Here is a 21,298-nt window from a genome sequence, read left to right as displayed (position 1 = left end):
AGGAGGGAAGTGTAGGTAAGCTTAGGCTGGTGGCCAGTAAAAATAACTAACTACTCTGCAGTGTTTTGCCAACTACTTTTTTCAGGAATTTGTTTTAAAATTCTTTGTTTAAACTAGTATGTTTCCATTGTTGGGTAGATTCATGGGTCTTCCTGGTAAGTATTACAATTACTTTCCACATTTTATCAGCTACCTTCAAAATCAGCTACATCCCTGTACAAATGAAACATCTCTGTTGCCATTCAGAAATGGTGTCACTTTTGGTGCAAATTTTGAGGTAAAAATTCTCATAAAATGTCAGATGCACAATAAGAGCTAGACGTCCAGAATGACATAAGGTGCAACTTTTGAGGGAAGTTTATTGACAAAATGCCGCCGACATGTTTTAGTGTCAATTTTTTTGGATTGTGTAATAGAAATGTACCTGTTCCAAATGACAAGTCCTGTGACTTTTGTGGTTCAAATTTCAAGCTATTTAACTTCTCATAAAATGGCAGATGCAATTCATACAGGGCCACATTTTTGCCAATGATTAGTGAAACTTTTGAGGGAAGTTTTCAACAATGCCAGAAGACAACTGTAATGTCATAGAAAGTATGCAATGACATTAACACTACACTAGAATAATTTAATCAAAGTTCTATGGAAGTATTTCCACTGGAGTAAAGTGTTTACAAACTCAGCTTGTGCCACTTTAAGGTCACTACAAAGAGAGTATCATCTTTGTGTACAGAGTAGCAGGGTTTTACGGTAACCATGGTTACACAGATATGTGGAGTTTTTCAAAAGTTGAATGATCTTAAGTCACCTTTGACAAGTAATTTACTAAAATCACATGATGTCAACCACACACAGCAGTAGAGATCAAATAACTGGATAAGATCTAGGATTTCTGTTTTGGTTTGATAACTCACATCACTGGACAATAATATCCTTGTACCATCCAAGTTCAGCGCATGTCTTCAGGGTATATTTTCTGGGTGTTGGTCTATGATTTGGATGTAGATTTGGGGACTTAGAGGCTGTTCTAAATTGGGGAATCTAGTAGACATGTCTTTGGTCTGAAATAAGAAGGGGTAGGCATCACTCAGTGTAAACAATGTTACTGGGATGAGCCAACTAAATTCAGGGTATATTTTTCATGTGTGTTGGTCTATGATTGGAGTATAGATTTGGAGAGATTGGTCTAACATGAAGTCATCTAGCTGGTGTCTTGGTGTAAAAATGGAACCAATCTATTTAACTTGGTCTAAAATGGAGACTTTTTTTATCAAATTGGTCAAAAATGAGGTGTGAAGGTCAGCATCAGTGGCCAAGTGCTTCCCACCCCTAAAAACAAGTTTTAGCAATAATTTTATTTGCAAGCTATTTCTGTTGTGTTCAAAATTAATATTCAATTAAATTAATTTAATATTGATAACATTTTGACCTTTCTTTCAAACCATTGTATGGTAAATCCATGATTTTTTTCTTGACTTTCTTGAACTAAATAGATGTGTAGCAAAAAGTTGAAACAATTAGTTTCTGAGGTGCACACACACACACACACACACACACACACACACACACACACACACACACACACAGATACACATACATGCATACGTGCATATGTACATACATACGTGTATGTACGTACGTACGTACGTACGTACGTACGTACGTACGTACATACATACATACGTATGTACATACATACATACACACACATACATACATACATACATACATACACACACACATACATACATACATACATACGTACGTACATACATAAACACACACACAAAAATGTTAACAAACTTCAGATTCTCACATACAATCGAAACTATACCCCTACTGACATTGCCCAACTGTGAAATATTGTTATCCGAGATTAAACAATTTTATCCACACCACACACTATGTTCTCGGTTATAATAATTTATATGATTTGGTTGATGTCAACATTCTTATCTGTAAGTCACTCACTCACTCACTCACTCACTGACACTCACTCAACTCACTCATGCAGGCACGCACTCACTCACTCACTCACCACTCACTCACTCACTCACTCATTCACTCACTCACTCACTCAACTCACTCATGCAGGCACGCACTCACTCACTCACTCACTCACTCACTCACTCACTCAACTCACTCATGCAGGCACGCACCCACCCACCCACCCACCCACCCACCCACCCACCCATTCACCTACCCACTCATCAACTCAATCAGCCAGTCAGTCAGTCCATCCTATCTTAACAATCAGGCAAAGTATACAATTAAATGTTTTTGTTGTTGTTTACAATTTTGAATGATAGTATACCAAACAAATAAATTCTATGCTAACTCCATTTCTATCCAATACCTAACTGTAACCATGACAACTTAGTTTGTAGTTTAGAATCTCTCTATTCGCTGAGACAATCTATTATAATATCATCTATCTATTGTTATCTCCTAATATTCAAACAGAAAATACAAGATCTTTTTGGGGCATTTTCACAGATTTTAGGAGGGTCAGATAACAACACTGTTGGGAAAGTTAACATTTCATGCTTGTTACTTTAGCCAATGATAACGTACCAAATTCCTTTTTAAGGCAATTTTGTAAATTGTGTAGAAAGTTTTGAGAACTGCTGGGAAAGTTAATGTTTTACTTTTTTTTTGTTATGAGCAATTATGTTTAAATGTTTAGGAAGTTTTGCAGACAATATTGCTGAAAAAGTTACCATTTATTTAGTTTGTTTGGACCAGATACAGTTCGTGACAAAGTTCTAGCTCTGTAGATATTTAGTCGAGTTACTCTAACAGCGATAAATTTCCCAGACTGAGAGATCTAAAAATAAACAAATCTACCACACACCACTACGGTATCTGATCCTCCTTTCTATGCTGATGTCAATACAGTCTGCTAGGACAGCTAAAATATTTGGTGCCAGTTTTCAGGGTCAGTGCAAACAGACGTCAGAGAACATAGACAAATAAGGTATTAAATCTACGCAGAGATAACTGCAATGGTCTCAATTTCAAAACAGCTCTTTAGCCTGTGAGCCACCCTGTTCCCTGCACAGGCAAGAACCTTCACATACAGAAGATTCCATTCTGCAGGCAACAGGGGTGGATTTTTTTTGGGAGGGGGTGCAGATGGGTGATTCCATTATGTATTATAGGTAGGTCAGCTGTAATGAGAGAGGGACGCCAGACAATTATACGTAAGTCAGGAAATTAGATTTAATTCTGTTTTTTCTTCGTTCAGAGATGTCAGACAGACAGAAACAGATTTAAAAAAGAAATCCATAACTAGATGTCTACAGGGAGATGAGCTTCCAGGAATAGTAGTCGGACACTGTCACACTGCTAGCTATCGTATATACTACGGCTTCACTCTAAATGCTAGCCATGCAGAAAGTTTGCAAAGTTCTAAAGTCACAGAAAATTAAATCATAGAAATCATCAAGTTGAACATTGTTTTTTTTTTCCTTATTTGCAGTTTCCTGATAAAAATTTCACGGAGTCATGCAGTCTCTTTGTGTATCGAGTACTGCTGGTGGGAACAAGTAAAACTCCATTCAATATTATATTTCAGATGTCATAAGTAGGGAGGAGATGGTAGATGGAAGAGCTCAAGAGAGAAAATGGCTACATAGTTGCAATGGTAGTAAAATAAATGTCACTAAAGTTCAATAGCTCATATAGAAATGACATAGAGGCACTACTATGTGAGCCATGGAAATATAGTTCTCTAAAGAGTTCCTGAAGTTCTTCTTCACTAAAGCAGAGTTCAGGAGTTGTCAAAGGCAAAATGTAACTGTCTTTTCAAGCATTGATAGTATTACAGAAAGCTGAATATCTGAGGTTCAAAGTCAATGTTCAAAGCGGTAGATTTTTGTGTGTATGAACGTTACATATTCTTCAAGGGGTCCTCCTCTACACCTAGCTCACAAGAGCACTCCTCTGAGCCGTAAGTGTTGCTAACTTTGCAAGTGTAAAAGCCAATATCATCAAGGGTAGCATTTTTAACTGTCAAGGTACAAGTACCGTCTTCTAAGTTTTCAAATTCATATTTTTTGTCTTCCTCTATCGCCTTTTTGTCTTTGGATTGTTCTTCCTCTGAGTAGAACCAACAGACTTCTGGGATAGGGTTACCATCAACCTTGACAGTCAGCAGAGCTGCGTCACCCTCCACCACTGGGCAGTCAGTTAGCTTCTGCTTAAAGCATGGGGCACATTCTGTGAAAACACAATAAAAAAATGTTTGTATATATTTTCTGCTGAAATACATGAACCAAAATTTAAACTAACGTACATACCAAAATTTTTTGTCTTATTTCAAGAAGATCAAAATCACAATCTGTATATTATTCTGGATAATAATAATAATAATAATAATAATAATATACGAAGTGACAGTAAATATTATACTCTCTAAAATTACATATCAAATTTGTAATTTTACCTAAAGTTAAGCAATTTTTTCCGCCTATTTTCGATAGGGTGCCAAAACTCCATGTTTGAACAGAGCTTCAATACTATCCCTCTAAAAATTACATGTAAATTTTATCATGTTAAAATAAGTATTGCCTTTTTTAGGATGGGGTGTCAAATGTTCCTCTACATGATTAAAAGTCTAACTTTTTTTATTTTGTTAAAATTCTATTACTTTTTACACAAGGGTGAAATTATCCCCCCCCCCCCTTCCTCACCACTGGACTGACCTGCTCTACATGTCATGTAGCCATTACAATTAATTACATGTATTTCTTGACCCAATCTATTAAACATGTCAAAATTTAAACTTTTTTGAAATTTTTATTGAATTTTTATTTCTTTTTGGACTGAAACTGAAAATCTATTCTCAAAAGTGTTGTCAGACTAATATAAATACATTCTGCCCAACATTTTAGAAAAAAAATTCTTGCAAAATTTGTTGACTTCTAGGCAAATTTCTCACTGGGGTTACAAAAACTTGACCTTTCCAATGAATTGAGGTTAAAATAATCACTTTCTTGATGTAAATCATGTCAATTGTACAAATAACTAAATAAAATGGCTTCTTTGTAACGCCCTGTAAGCCTTCTGTTATTGTTACAACTATTTCCCGCCTAAACTTTCAAATGACGAATTCTCATTTTCTTATCTTTGTTCATTTTTGATAAAACCTTCATTGACCTTGAGTTGTCAAAATTATCCAAAGCCAGTTACTCGTAAAAAGTAAAAAAAAATTTTCTTTCTCAGTATAAAATTTGGGACAACATTTCTTCCATGTTTCAAAAAATTTAATGCAAATTTCGACTAAGCTCTTTGGCATCATCTGAACAAGTGAATTCATAACAAAATATATCAATTTAAAAAGGGCAGATATTTCATTAGCATAATTTTGTAACTTTTAGAAGAAATTCTACCCAAATTTACAAATTATATTTACAAATTATGATTTCTAACAAATTGTGCATAGCAGTTAACACTACAATGTGAATAACAATAGATCTAAAACGTTAACAAAAAAATGTTTATCTTTTTAACATGTCTCCCTTTCTTAATATAAAAAATCCTTTTTACTGAAATCTAAGTGACCAACACTTAATAAAATGTCTCATTCATAAATAATGATTGATTATCCAAATTTTGCAGATATAAGACTGTCTGAGACTGCTAACTTTTCTGAAGATGTAGGGTCTACAAATATCCCACCCAGGGTCTTAGCACAAATAACTTCAGACACTGTGTCATCAAAAAACCACCCTATGGGGGCCCAGCTAAATTTACAACTAGCAGCTAAAAACTTTTCATTCCATATGCAAGCTCTTTTTATTTTTCCAATATTCTCAAGCCAACATTCTACCATTTTAATATCGTTCCAAAAAGTTGAGCAGAACATGCAAAAGGTTGTTGACTTGCGAAGTCTGTCATATTTTGCATATCCCTGTCAACTTTTGTCCATCAAGGCTCTATTTCAGCATAATGAAGGCCAATTGGGATTACCTAAGCGATGTCATAATAATGGTTGCAATGTATGTATATATACACACACACTGGCTATGTATAGCTAAAGAATTAGCAAACAGAAAATGAAGAGTTTGAAAAAGTTGAGTAAACTTACCAGCCATGACAGTTGTTGGATTTTGAGCTGCCGCTTTGACGGTGTCTCTTGTCTGTGGTGGAAACCAACCAAAGTGTCCTGTTAGCTAGTTACAGGCAAGAATAACCCCAAGCCCGCACAAAATATGACAGAAATGAGAAACATGAGAAGTATGAGAACTATCAGCGCAGGCGACCAATCACAGCGTGCCAGAGTCAAGATAAACAGCTGCTCTGGTTGGCTGAGGGCGATTTGTAAAGGTCACAAGACACACAGACATCATGGCATGCGAAACCATACACAGTAATGTTAGACCACTGTACAGTAAATCACATATTTTACCTCAACTTGTCTTTCCAGAAACTTCTTGAGATCCGTGCAATCCAAGGGATGGGCTGTAATTTCTTCATTTCTGGACGATAACCACGGATGCCGCAAGCATTTGCTTCCACTATACCTTTCGCTATTTCCAAAACAATCATTATGGATGAAAACAAACTGACATTGCCATGGTAATTACAATCAACAAACACATTCAACACATTGGAATTTTTCACATTCTTTCATCAATTTTTTCACCATCACGTTTTCAGTACCACACACATACACATTTGCATTTTTGGAAAACACCAAAAAAATATGATAACATTTTTTTTTGATGTCCTGTTTTTTTTGGGGGTAGGGTTTTCTACTATTTGTTTCTCCATGTCTGTGTTTTGGAAAGTTGCCAAAGTGCATACACTGGAGTAAAGTTAAAATCACTCCAATATGTTTGGCTGTCTGATAACATTACACACTAACATGGGAGGAGAAACAAGGGGCCAATAATGGAAGGTCCCACTTAATTGTTAGAGCATCAGACTTTACAAGGTCCCCAGATTTCCTCAACTGCACATACCTCTGCCATATTTAGAAGTTAGTTGGAATTACTAGAAGTGATTAACTCACGGACCTGGCATGTAACACTAGAGTATGGCGGAGGAAATCCTTGCAGGACTGAGACAGCTCGTTGAACCTTTCCGTCAGCTTCCATCTTGCATCAAAGATATTCTGAAAAGTTTCAAATCTTGATTTACCACGGAACGGTGAAATACCACATAATCTACAAAAAAAAAGAGAGAAAATATGCAAGTTTTATTTGAGGCCTATCAAACTTTAGCAAGGTTTTTGTTTTTAAGATGAATGTCTTTATACTCTTGCGGACATTCTTGTGTAATATTTAGGCAGACCACTATACTGCCTGCATCGTGAGGCCTGGATTGAATCACACTGGAAAAAATCACTTTGCAGAAAGCATACCTCAACAGAAATTCTGCATTTATAAGAGGGGTTGAGAGGAGAAGGGGAGGGGGTACACATGGACAGAGACAGAAATCAAAACAAAATTTTGTGAAATTAAAGTCAAGATTTTCAAACAGTCTACAAAAATGCCGCTATGGCTTATATTAAATGTTTCTGAGCTCTGATGGACTTGGTCAACTTTTTCCCCCCATATTTTATGAAAAAATATACATTTTTAATCAGTTGTGTGTTATCATTTAATTTTATGGTATATTCTCGCAGATGGGAATTTTTCTCTCTCAAATCAAAATGTGTGACAAAATTGACAGAAGGAGCAAAAGTAAGGTGTTTTCAATTGTACTGTAAAGTTTGCCAACATGACACTTAATAGTAAAATATTGTACATGGAACATTTAGTTTTTTTTGTTTTTCGGTAATGTTTCTGACAGTTAGCTGGCAGTGTGAAAAGGGAAAGTCAACAAGGCTGAGATTTAGTACATGTTCTAAAAGAATAAATCTGATATTGAACATTGTCATTGCAGTTCATTTTAAGTTAACCAGTTCTGATTCTATTCTGTCACTGTCCCACAACCATACATCATTGGTGTCGCCATTTTAGTTCATCCTTGAGTCAACCGGTCTGGATTTTAATCCATGTCCCAAAATAATAAATTTGATATTTTGTGATGTCAATCTAGTTCTGAAGTCAACATGGTCTACATTTTATTCGATGTCATCAAAACCGTAAATTTTGAGTCTCAAAATAACATCATCATTTTAGTTTGTGGTACTAGATTTTACTGGAAATCTCAAAGGAATCAATTTGATATTTGGTGTGGGCCATTTTAGATCATACCATCAAGCATTCTTGTTATATTATACAATGATCAAAGTAGTGCAGCTGGAGAGGTCATCCCCTTGCAACTGTTTCTAATTATCTCTACATTTTAGCAGCTGGATAAAGTCATATACTGTTTTTTGAGATTGTTTTGATGTTTTCCCTTCTGAAGAAAATAAACTTTCCATTTATCCCCAGAAATGTAGCTGAATATTTCAGACTGTATGTTTTTTGTTATTATTAGATTATTCAGACAAACATAGCATAGGGTTGAAAATCACCAGCTGGAGATTTGTTACATGTCGTTCATTGGTTTCCCGCCATTTTTTTTTGACATTATTTTTTCACTTCGTTTTAGTAACATTCACACAATTCAAGTTTGATTTATTTATTACATATTGTGCACTACTGTGCATGCACATACTTGTAGTATTTACACTACAGTGCAATACCGAAAACATTATTGCATACCTGCATGCAAATGATATGCAGATGAAACGTGATTGTTAATTCTACACAAAAATGTGTGATCACATAGTGTCATTTTTATGGAGATTTGTCGTTCGGGATGAACATATGTAATAATATTAATAACAGAACCACATGCCATGAGAATTCCAATGTGGGTACTCAGGGGTATTTGTAGTTGTGCTTGCAGTGTTTTTTCGCTGCACTTTCACTCATAACGTTCATGAAAGTACAGGTGCAGAAAACACTGCAAGCACTTGTGCAAATACCTCGAGTACACCACACATGCACTCGCATGTCACAGGATTCTGTCATAATATTGAATTAATGACTAGTTATTTAATTCTTCTCCACTTGTCACTTTCTGTCAGCATTGTAACCATTATTCCAATTATCACCCTGTGCCCTTACACTGTTACACTTCATTCTTTGACTACCACCTGGAGCTCCCACGAGAACAGGTGTATTATAAATAAACTTTAAAATTATTACCATTTATGAATAATACCAGTTGAATTAATTATTTCAATCAAACATAAAAATATTGTAAAAATTCCAACTGCAGAAAAATTCTAATTTTTCATATGATTTTCACAAATTAACTTCTGTGTTTCTTGGCATCACTAGATTCATTCTAATCAAGTGATGATTATATAAATTTAGTTTTAATGTATTATATAAGGACCAGCCTTGGAAAGAAACCACAAGTTCTCGCCTTCCACTTTTGATTACAAAACAGACATGTTTGGAGCAAATCACTTGTCCTTCTTCAGTGTCTATCTAGATCTGACAGAATGATTCAAATTTGTTGGAGATGTTGAGTAATTAACCAGAAGTGTGAAAAGGTTAGCTTCAATATTTGTCAAATTCAGCTGTCAGATCCTGTTAAACACTCAGAAGAAGGACAAGTGATTTGTTTGAAACATGTCTGTCAAAATATGTCTGTCAGAACTTGTATATGAATCTTAGTCCTTCCACAATGAACATACATAGTATTACAATATAATGTCTTTTACTTTGTTATATAGCAGGCCAGTAAAATATAGTTACTTTGGAATGGTAAATTTAGAACGAACGTGGTGCTTCAATCTGTCTATAGCTGACCATGACACACTTGTGTGATCAAGGATCAAGGTTGGTAGTAGACGATAGGATCATCGGATCGAAACATCACATACGTTTCTAATTTTAATACCATTCCTAATCCTGACTATTAAACAATATATTACTGTTTTATTGTTGTAAATAATCACCAAACCCAGCTCAAAAAAACATTTCACATAAAATACCACTTTTCAGTCAAACATTCCATGGCAAATACTTATGGTTTTTCTGCCACATCTCTGTATCAACTTTGATGTTATTTGTCTGTGAAATCTTCACATACTTTCATAAAAGTTGACTGCCTATGTCGCACGTACGACAAATTTGTGGTATGAAGATCAAGTGAATTTGATAGGTCATAAAAGGTTAATGATATGCAATTTTGTCTCAAATGAGATTTTTAACTGTAGTGTCGTACAAGATTTGACAAAAGTTTTCAAATTTTCACACAAAACTTGATTTTTTTGACAGAAAGGTAGCACAATGTCGTACACACTGTATAGAGAGACTTCATCAAAAGTTGCGATGCAATGTGAAAACATTTCTGAAGTTCTACAGGATGGTACTGGAACTAACAGAGTATGGTTGAGAATTTGTCTTTTTCGGCTGGACATGTACACCTAGAATTTCAGACAATAATAGAATTCAACAAACCATTATGGTAACGAGAAATCTTACAATGGACTTTGCAAGATAATTTACCTCAATTATGTTACCCAACATGGAAACCTTCATGAAGTTTGCCAGGTTTACACTAACCTGAAATCAATGCGGGAAACCAAAATTTGAAATCCCCATCTGCATGGATTTCAGGCTAGGTTTTGACTAGCTTACCTGTAAACTTGAAGGACTAACACTACTACACTATTTCAGCTATCCTAACTGTAGCCTACCTAAAGTCTTGAAGGACTAACACTACTACGCTATTTCAGCTATCCTAACTGTAGCCTACCTGTAGTCTTGAAGGACTAACTGTTAAACACTACTACACTATTTCAGCTATCCTAACTGTAGCCTACCTGTAGACTTGAAGGACTAACACTACTACACTATTTCAGCTATCCTAACTGTAGCCTACCTGTAGTCTTGAAGGACTAACACTACTACACTATTTCAGCTATCCTAACTGTAGCCTACCTGTAGACTTGAAGGACTAACACTACTACACTATTTCAGCTATCCTAACTGTAGCCTACCTGTAGACTTGATGGACTAACACTACTACACTATTTCAGTTATCCTAACTGTAGCCTACCTGTAGACTTGAAGGACTAACACTACTACACTATTTCAGTTATCCTAACTGTAGCCTACCTGTAGACTTGAAGGACTAACACTACTACACTATTTCAGTTATCCTAACTGTAGCCTACCTGTAGACTTGAAGGACTAACACTACTACACTATTTCAGCTATCCTAACTGTAGCCTACCTGTAGACTTGAAGGACTTTGCTACTACACTATCCTTACAACCATTTTGAGTTTTGAATTGTAAAAATCAAAATGGCAGTTAGGATGGCTGAAATATGTACTAGAAGCATTAGTCCTTCAAGATGACTGTTACCAGGTTTACCAACCTTACCAAAACACTATTGGAACAATAGAATAGTATTTGATAAGTGAACATTATTCAAAATTATTGTACAATATATGCAAATATATATAACTTTTAGCCTGTCTGTGCCCAAACAAACTGATGAGCTAAGTTATGTAAATTTCTGCAACTTTTACTAAATCTGTTACCAAGGTCCCCACCCAAATCTTGGTACAAGACAGGCATATCTATGCAAATTTTAAGCCCTTTGTTGCTAGGGTTACCAAAACATTTATATCGATAAAATAGAATCTGAGAAAGTGAAATTTTTAAAACTGTGGTACGAGATATCCAAATTTATGCAAATTTTACCCCTCTGTCACCAGAGTTATCAACTTTACCACAAACCCTTCATGACCGATAAAAATAGAATCTAGGAGGTGAATAACATCCAACATTTCTGACATCACAATTTCTGTTGATGTAACACAATCTCCACTCCAAGGATTCAAATAGAAATCAGATATGGCAAGATTTTTAGACTCCCCCTGGGCACAGACAAATAAATATTTTTTTTTTGGGTGAGTGTATATAGGTCAAGATCTACACAACTATTTTTAATCTTTAATATTCTTAGTATAGGATATTATATCAACACCTTTTTACATTTTTGTTTGCTTGTCAAAAATCTTTTTATTCCATTTTTAACAAAATTTTCAACCATCATACAAATATCCTGGAATTATTTTCAACATTTTTTTTAGTCGGTCAAATTATATCTAAAAACTAAAAAAAAATATTTTTTTTTTTTAACTTTCAACTTTTGTACAAAATATTCCACTCAGAGTAGATTGATTTTTGTGGCATTTTATCTTTCTGTCAGATTAAGTTTTCTGTTAATTTTTTTCTTTTCAATTTGGTTTTCGTACAAAACATGGTGGACAGTGCTGTTTTCTGTGACCTTTCAATCTTTCATCAAAATTTGAAGAATTTCAACTTACCAACATGAATGTGTTAACGACAGTATAAAATAGCGATGCTAAATTCCAAGATGGCAAAACTGAATCTAATTTATGGACATGATCTCATTTCATTAATTAACCTTTATATTGTTGATTTTTTTACTAAACTTTAACTTTTACTGTTCCAAAATATAAAACTAAACACAAAATAGTAAAAAACCCCAAATATTTCATTAATAACCAGAAAACCAAGACAAACGTCTTATTTCCTTTGTAAGATCATCTTTAAACGATAATTTCTAGAATTTTTAAAATACAAAATTAATTATAGGCCTTAATTATAAAAAATATTAAAATAGGGATGATCAAATTTTGGCTAAATACTGACAAAATTAGTTCTTGAAGTGACAGAATTTATACAAAATATCCAAAAATGGGCTAAAAGTGACAAATTTGGCATTAAAGTAAAAGAAAATTTGGCATAAAGTGACAAAATTTATACAACATATCAAAATTAAAACTAACAGCTTTCAAAATTAGGATTTAAAGCAAGATTATTTAGTAATTGTGAGAATTAGACTAAAACCTGTGACATGTACAAAAAAATGACATAAAATGGTATTGCTGCACGTTTCCATTGTCTTTTTATTATATACATTATTTCAATAAGTGTTTTCTGCCATTTTATTGTCATGTTTTACTGTTTATCTACAGTACAGCAGTTTATATATGAATGTTTGATCTTCATTGAATGTCATTTCATTGGATACAAATAAAGACGTACGGAAAATTAATATCACCATGAATGAACTTGAATTTATGTTTTATTATTGATATGTCCAAAAATCCAAAATGTTATAACTATCTTGTTCTAAATTTTCTTTTAATTTACAGCTGCAAGGAAATCTTAAAGTAACCTTTATAATTGACATTTTAACCTTTATATGTCTATGCAACAAGTCAGCGTAACAAGTTGGCATGGTAACTTGTTACGCAAATCGCCACTGTCAACACACCAAGTCGCTAACCTCCGACGTCACATGCGATGAATTGCTTCACGCATTGTCTATTTTAGTCCGTAAAGCGACTATCAAAGATTAGACAAATTATCAAAGTTTAGACTAAAAATGACACAGTTGGGTGTTAAACTTTAAAGTGACACCGTTTACAGAAAATGTCAGAATTGGGCTAAAAATGAGGTCTTAAAGTGACATAACTTATATCAAAATTAGGCTGAAAATGAAATAATTTGGCTTTAAAATGGACAACGGACTAAAAAATGGTAAAAATGTCGACTTTAAATTAAAGTAACAACAATGTCACTCTTTACAGAAAACCGTCAGGATTGGGATTTAAAGTAAACAATATATAGAAATTATCAAAAGCAAACTGGGAGTGAAAATATTAGGTTTTATACCAAGATGGCAAGACCATACAGATTCTAAGAAAGTAAGAGTTAAAAGTGGCAAAACTGGACGTTAAAGTGTTGCCATCTATATAAGTTATCAACTTCAGGCAAAAAAGTAGCAAAATTACACTTAAAAAGTGACAAAATTTCAACATTTACACAAATTTTCCCACAAAATGTATTGAAACCTAAACATTTTGTGCCATTTTTAATAGTCTTCTACTTCTTTCCAAAGACTAAATTTTAGTGACTACAAAGATTCTCTAGTACACTGTGTTTATGTACATGAACTTGATGAAGACAACGTAGTCACTATTTGCCTTCCAGGGAAAAAAATGAGCGTAAATTAGTGAAAATTCAAAATGTCTACGTCTGCAGTATCTATATGACTGCTGGCAAAAGGGGTCACATGTAAGTCACCCTTTGGTGCAGCAGAAATAGCAGGAATAGTTTATGTCAGTTGAAACTGAGGGCACTTGAAGCATTCCAAAAATGAGGATGTTGATTCTATCAATGTGGCTACGATAACCTTGGAGGTCTTATCTTTCTCTTAATCCTTGTCAGTGAAACTAATTTATCATGACATATGACATTTAGGTTTCAAAATGTAACTTCTATGCTTGGAAAGTCAGATTTAGCTGAGTGAGCTGTTTCAGCTACTCTTGATTTCCACCGACAACTGTCTCATACAGCTGGTATATCTACTCTACATGTTGATATGTCCTTGCTTCAGCCCTGTTGGACTTAGTCAGATTTAGTTCTATTGATTTCCATCGATCTAACAGACTGTCACTTTATCTAGATACGTTTTGCAGATTACATGTCCTGAACTACTGTTAACTCCAAGCCTGGGGTTTGCATATAACTTCTAAGCTTACTGAGTAGCCAGACGCTACATGAACTGTTTCATGCTCCAGTCATGATTTCCATTGATTTCACAGACTGCCACCTAATAAATTTGGTAGTCTAGGTAACATTCAGACCTCAAATGTAACAAATCTATGTTGGGTAGTCAGATTTAACTTACTATTAGTGAGCTGTTTAAACTACTTTTTTTTCAATTGATATATAATGATAGCCAACCACCTCATAATGCTGGTAGACTATAGATACAATGATGGAAGAAGTCTGTGTCTTGGTCTACTGAGTTGAGTATACATCTATGCCTTGTACTCGGATTTCTGAATTGTCAAATGAACTGCTTCACTTTGATCAATTTCCGTTGAAAAGCTGTTAGGCTAGACATGATATTTAAGAGTCTATGCACCCTTCTAAGTTTGAGTCTTCTGTTAAGATGTGTTAGGTAGTCAGTTTTAGCCAAGTGAACTGTTTCAGCTATAGTTTTCTATTGATTTCTATTGATCAACCAGACATCCACCAAGTTATAAATTTAGTAGTCAAAAAAGATGTTTAGTAGTCTATGTGTCCTGGACTACTGCTAATTTGGTAGTCTAGATTACAATATTTAGAAGTCTGTGTCCTGGACTGCTGCTAATTTGGTAGTCTAGATACAATGTTTAGTAGTCTATGTGTTCTGGACTAGTGCTAATTTGGTAGTCTAGATACAATGTTTAGTAGTCTATGTGTTCTGGACTACTGCTAATTTCGTAGTCTAGATATGATGTTTAGTAGTCTATGTGTCCTGGACTACTTCTAATTTGGTAGTCTAGATACAATAGTCTATGTGTCCTGGACTACTGCTAATTTCAGGCTCTGACATTACAAACCTACATGTGGTGGTATATAACACATAAACTTAGCCTGGGGCTGGTATTTATTTACATTCTGAAATAACTTGATGTTGACCTTTGGTCTTCTACTTAAGGTTTGACATTGATCAGCAGGAAACGGTTGTGGTCGTATATTGTAATATTGGACAGCCTACTTTAAACACTTTGCTAGAGTTCTATGATATTCAATTGCAAACTGATGAAAAGTGTGTTGTTTACAGGAAGGCGCTTGATACACTGAAGACTTTATGAGTGGAATGATAAAAGCTTATCTGTGCCAACGTTCATTCTATGTTCATAAATCTAACTTTATTTTGCACCAAGAACTACTAATAGTTCACTAAACCATTTACCAGGTATCCATCCCACCATGGCTTTGTCAGTGTTTTCTGAAGTTACGGAAAATGTAGGACTTCAGACAATAATTTTGCAAATTCTTAGAAGCTGGTAATAATTAGGTTTATACATGACTTTGATAAACTCAACAGTTTCTGAGTTTGTCATCAAAGACTGTAAACTCAATGAACACTGCAAATCCAAATTTTGTTTTGTAAATAGTGGAACTTTCTTCAAACTAAAATTTTCCAATTTTGCCACTATTCAACCCAATGCTGACTTTTTCTATAAATAGTCCAACTTTTGTCACTTTATGTTTTAGACTAATTCTGACTTTTTCTATAAATAGTCCAACTTTTGTCACTTTATGTTTTAGACTAATTCTGACTTTTTCTATAAATAGTCCAACTTTTGTCACTTTATGTTTTAGACTAATTCTGACTTTTTCTATAAATAGTCCAACTTTTGTCACTTTATGTTTTAGACTAATTCTGACTTTTTCTATAAATATATAGTGCTGCTTTAAATTCCAACTTCTTTCACTTGTGACTAACTCTGACATTTTCTGTAACTGGTGTTGCTTTAAACTAAAGCCAACTTGTCACTTTTAGCCCGACTCTGACTTTTCTGTAAATGGCTTGATTTTAATATAAAGCTCACTCCCATCACTTTCAGCCTGTGTCTCTTACAATTTGTAAAAAGTATCGCTTTAATTTTAAATCCCATATTGACAGTAATCTATGCAATTTTCTGGTCATTTTCACAAATGTTTTGTAAATGCATTTGAGCAACAGGTAGTCATTTTACTTCTAGTTTAACATTCTAGCAAGTAACAGTATATATTTCTGTGAAGGCACGTCTTGCACAGTTGTTATAAAGAAAGTCAGTTGTTTTACAATGATATATGGCAACGACATTTTTACATGTCAGTGGTAACAGCACTGTTCTATATTTTGTAGCTGATAAATTCATAAATTTGGCATTTCCACAAGTTTCAAGAACTGATTTGCAATTTTCAAGACTCTAAGCAAATGGTTTAAAATACAAAATACAAATAATTTCGAGGACTGTATGAACCCAATTTACTGTCTGTACTTTTTGTTCAAACTTTGAATATTTATATTCTACTATTTGCATATACATGGCTGTAGACTCCCATGATGCAATGTGTGACCATGGAAGGAACTACACTAGACAATGGATGAGGAACAAGTTTCAATGCAGTTTTCCCTGCAATTGAACACAATTGGGACTTTAAGTTTAACTTCACAAAACCACTGAATGTCATAGTTTACATTTGACTTAATTGGAGGTGACCTGATCTAATCTGGGTTCACTACTACATATATATATCAACAAGCCAATGAAAACAATATCTAGAGATGACATTCCAAGTAGTGCTGTGTTTACAAATAGACGACGTAAAAGCTGTGATGGCAGTCATTCAAGTATGTACAGGGGCAAAGTCTGTAACTTTTCAGTTCATGGTGGCAATGTTTGTTTTGAGAGACAGTCTGTAACTTTGAAAGCTATGAAGGCAGTCATTCAACCATGTAACTTTATGATCTTTGGTGGTTACTTTAGTTTAAAGGGACACAGTCTGTAACTTTATGGTCTTTGATGGTTACTTTTGTTTAAAGGGACACAGTCTGTAACTTTATGGTCTTTGATGGTTACTTTTGTTTAAAGGGACACAGTCTGTAACTTTATGGTCTTTGGTGGTTACTTTTGTTTAAAGGGACACAGCCTGTAACTTTATGGTCTTTGGTGGTTACTTTGACTCTGGTCTTAACCCGACTTAAAAAAGAAACAAGTTTATAGTCGAGAGTTGGGTTTAATAGACTAGTCATGGTGTGAGAGTCTAGTTTATATTGTCGGGATTAGATTTTCAGCTGACTTAACATTTGAGTGTAAAATAAATACATTAAGGCCAACTCTGATGATTGAATTCTTAGCAATTCTCCAAAGTTATCCAAGTTGAGGCAGACTTAACAAATCCAGTCTGAACGAGGCCTAAAAAAATCTATTTTCAGGTTAAAGACTAAAGCTGGATTAGAGTCTGGTTTATGTAGAATTAATGTTCTGGATCTGTGTACTAACTAAAAATAACAATTTCAACCTATAGTAATAAATAACTACAAATATAGTCATTTCCAACATTTATAGCTATTTTTGTACCCATTTATTGCTGAAGAAATATACATAACGGTATAATCATGTTGATAAGTTCCAACATAAAATGGTCTTTACTTTCACATATGTTGCACTTCTTGGTATTTGTGTATTTCTACATTTAGTATCAGATTTAAAGCAAAAACGTATATACATACTAGATTATTTGGCAAATATAACTTCACGTTCAAGAACTGTTTTCTTTTTAGACGTTTGACATATTTTGGGAAAACTTCAAAAACTTTGACCAACTACATGGCCTCAGAAAATAGTGTAGGTAGGTTGGGCATTTATTTTATTTTATTTCATCTTTTTAAGTATTTTTATTTTTGGAAACAAAATGTTGGTTAGAATACCCTTTCTGTGATAGTTTGATCAAATATGTAGACATTGCTGGGGAAAGAAAACAGATGTACATGAAGATCAAGAATTTCTTATCTTTTTGTTTTAAATGTTTAAAAAAATGTTTAGGGTCGAAGGCTTAAACTACGGTCTGTTGGGTTATCAGAAACACATAACTGTTTCTATTTGGCCAAATACAGTTCCTAAAAATAGTCAAATCACCAACATTTCAAATACAAATTCTTTAATAAGGTGAACCTAAAATAACTGTGGGTATATGGTGGCTACTCTAGGGTCAATGCCTGTATATAAATTTTAACACAATGGGTATATACAACGACTTCAGGTTCTATTTCTCTCAAACAGCCAAAGGTTAATTGAAAGTTGTACAGTTGTTATGCTCGACATGTCTACTAGAAAATTAGTAATTATTTTTATAAGGACTTTCACTTTGTATTTTTGTATGATTACATTTCGTCTTTGGAGGAAGCTTTCCAGAGCATGAAATATTTATCACAGAGAATTTGAATAATGTATATTATTTCATGGCACCTGTAATAATATTTTACTTTTTACTAGAGGGTCAAACTAAAACATGAAGGTCAATTTGTTCTCCTGTGTATGAAGCTGAAGTCATGTACAGTGCCCTCTAAGTCATGTACAGTGCCCTCTAAGCCAACTTGACACACCACTGACACAAACTATTTTTGTGGTCCAGCCAGAAATTTAAAGTTATATTTTTATTTAATTTTCATTGTCGATGTATTTACTTAACTAATTCCTTTTCTTCAATTGATATGTCATTTTGTTTTCTTTTCAACTTCTGGCATATAAATATGTACTGTGTATGTATACCAAAATTTGGTATTCCCCTAGCCTTTACTGAGTGATAACCAGAGTGCCAACTTATGATGTATAACTGACATACATCAACTTTCTTGTGAAACACCATTAGTAACCCCTTCTGGGTGGTAAAATTCTATTTTAGGTCACAAGAGTCAGTGTATTTGCTAAGAGTGGTAAATAGGTAAAATCTACCTGAGTTTCCTAGTCATTTTACCAGGGTTACCTACTAGTTTTTTTTTTGTCAAGAGTGGTAAATAGGTAAAATCTATCTGAGTTGCCCAGTCATTTTACCAGGGTTCTCCACTGATGTTTTTTGGGAGATGGGGTAGGTAAGTGTAGGAATAAGTCTACCTGAGTTCCCTAGTCATTTTACCAGGGTTCCCTACCAGTGTTTTTTATGAGGGTTACAAAATCTACCAAGGTTCTCATGTCATTTTACCTGTGTTCCCAAACAAAATTATCATACACTCTATGGGGAAACACTGCCATTTTTACCCCTTTCTGCTATCGGGGTTTCCCAACCTTAGCAGAAGCACTGAAGTGTTGACATTCAAGTCACCCACTTTGCCATCATTTTGATAGGAAGTCATATGAGGGCACTGTAAATTTGGGAAAATTCAGGCTAAACTTTTCACAGACACAGACGTCATACACATTGAAGTACAATGATGTTACAGTAGTCAACAAAATGGGAGTAAAAGAACAATGGGTTCAATTAAAATTATATTATTAACAACAAAGTAAATGCAGAAATAGTTGAACTCAATTCACATATTATATGTTTTTGGGTCAATATTTTGATTCTTTATACTCTCCCCTCTCAAACCAATGAACTATATCTTTGCATTTATTCAAACACATATAAATTGTAGAAAATAAACTTACAAAATGTAAGCGATAACAACAAACAATATCTCTACATTTATTCAATATACACATATATTATCGACAAACACTTACAAGACATAAGCGATGACTCCCACACTCCAGATATCTGATTTAGGAGTGATGCCTTCAAATCGAATTACTTCAGGGGCGATGAAGTCCAACAATGAATGAAGTTCTTTTATTTCATCTCCAATGTGTCTTGCATTACCAAAGTCTGTTAGCTTGATGATGAATGGATCCACAGTGGTCTTGTCTACACATAGAATGTTTCCAGGCTGTAACAAATAACAAGAAATATTTGATGAAAAAAAACAAAATCTCACGGTCAAACACTCAGGCAGATAAAAAAATATTTTGGGATATACCATCAATTTTTGGAGTGTTTATGCCTGTATGTTACATACTAGGTAACTTTCTATTTAGGTCATAGTCTATTACTCTAAGATTAGACAAATTCAACTTTGACCTGATCTCTATGGAGTTCATTGGGTGTAAGTGCAAGTTCAACTTTGACCCGATCTCTACAAAGGTCATTGGCTATAAGTGTAAGGTCAACTTTGACCCAATCTGTTGAGGTCATTGGGCATATAAAGTGAGAGTTCAACTTTGACTTGATCTCTATGGAGGTCATTGGGTATAAGTACAACTTCAACTTTGACCTCATCTATACAGAGGTCAGTCTACGAGTGAAAACGTTGAACTTTGAACTCACCTCAATATCCAAATGTACAATCTGTTCATGGTGTAGGTAATCAATGGCTCTACAAAGTTGTTTGACGTAGAAAGCACAGTGTTCCTCATTGAAGTCCATGTCACTGTTAGCAATACAGTCAAATAACTGACCACCAGGTATACTATCAAGGAAGAAAGATGTATGCAGTTAGTTGAATACAAGAAACAAAGGAGGAGTTGTACGTGAAAGTCAGATCTGTTTGTAATCAATCAATCAATCAATCAATCAATCAATCAATCAATCAATCAATCAATCAATCAATCAATCAATCAATCAATCAATCAATCAATCAATCAATCAATCAATCAATCAATCAATCAATCAATCAATCAATCAATCAATCAATCAATCAATCAATCAATCAATCAATCAATCAATCAATCAATCAATCAATCAATCAATCAATCAATCAATCAATCAATCAATCAATCAATCAATCAATCAATCAATCAATCAATCAATCAATCAATCAATCAATCAATCAATCAATCAATCAATCAATCAATCAATCAATCAATCAATCAATCAATCAATCAATCAATCAATCAATCAATCAATCAATCAATCAATCAATCAATCAATCAA

General features: G+C 34.1%; 2 protein-coding genes across 2 annotated transcripts in view; both read right to left on the bottom strand.

Annotated features, from left to right (window-relative positions):
* Positions 1-3,204: 3,204 nt before the first annotated feature.
* LOC144450680 (telokin-like) lies at positions 3,205-6,245 on the bottom strand. The gene is made up of 2 exons (XM_078141334.1): positions 6,092-6,245; positions 3,205-4,221 (listed from the first exon to the last, which is right to left on the bottom strand). The coding sequence occupies exons 1-2, from the start codon at positions 6,096-6,098 to the stop codon at positions 3,893-3,895; spliced, it is 336 nt and encodes a 111-aa protein (XP_077997460.1). The 5' UTR covers positions 6,099-6,245; the 3' UTR covers positions 3,205-3,892.
* Positions 6,246-6,379: 134 nt separating this feature from the next.
* LOC144450554 (muscle M-line assembly protein unc-89-like) overlaps positions 6,380-21,298 on the bottom strand; it is a 144,961-nt gene continuing 130,042 nt past the window's right edge. The window contains exons 57-60 of the mRNA XM_078141198.1: positions 20,693-20,834; positions 20,053-20,255; positions 7,023-7,172; positions 6,380-6,533 (exon numbers count right to left, since the gene is read on the bottom strand). Of these exons, the coding sequence (XP_077997324.1) occupies positions 6,380-6,533; positions 7,023-7,172; positions 20,053-20,255; positions 20,693-20,834 (649 nt within the window). The remainder of the gene's footprint in view (positions 6,534-7,022; positions 7,173-20,052; positions 20,256-20,692; positions 20,835-21,298) is intronic.

The sequence above is a fragment of the Glandiceps talaboti genome, chromosome 20 (genome assembly GCF_964340395.1).
Source record: "Glandiceps talaboti chromosome 20, keGlaTala1.1, whole genome shotgun sequence".
Classification (NCBI taxonomy): domain Eukaryota; kingdom Metazoa; phylum Hemichordata; class Enteropneusta; family Spengelidae; genus Glandiceps; species Glandiceps talaboti.
The sequence above is the reverse complement of the archived record's forward strand: the minus strand, read 5'-3'. Positions and strand labels throughout refer to the sequence as shown.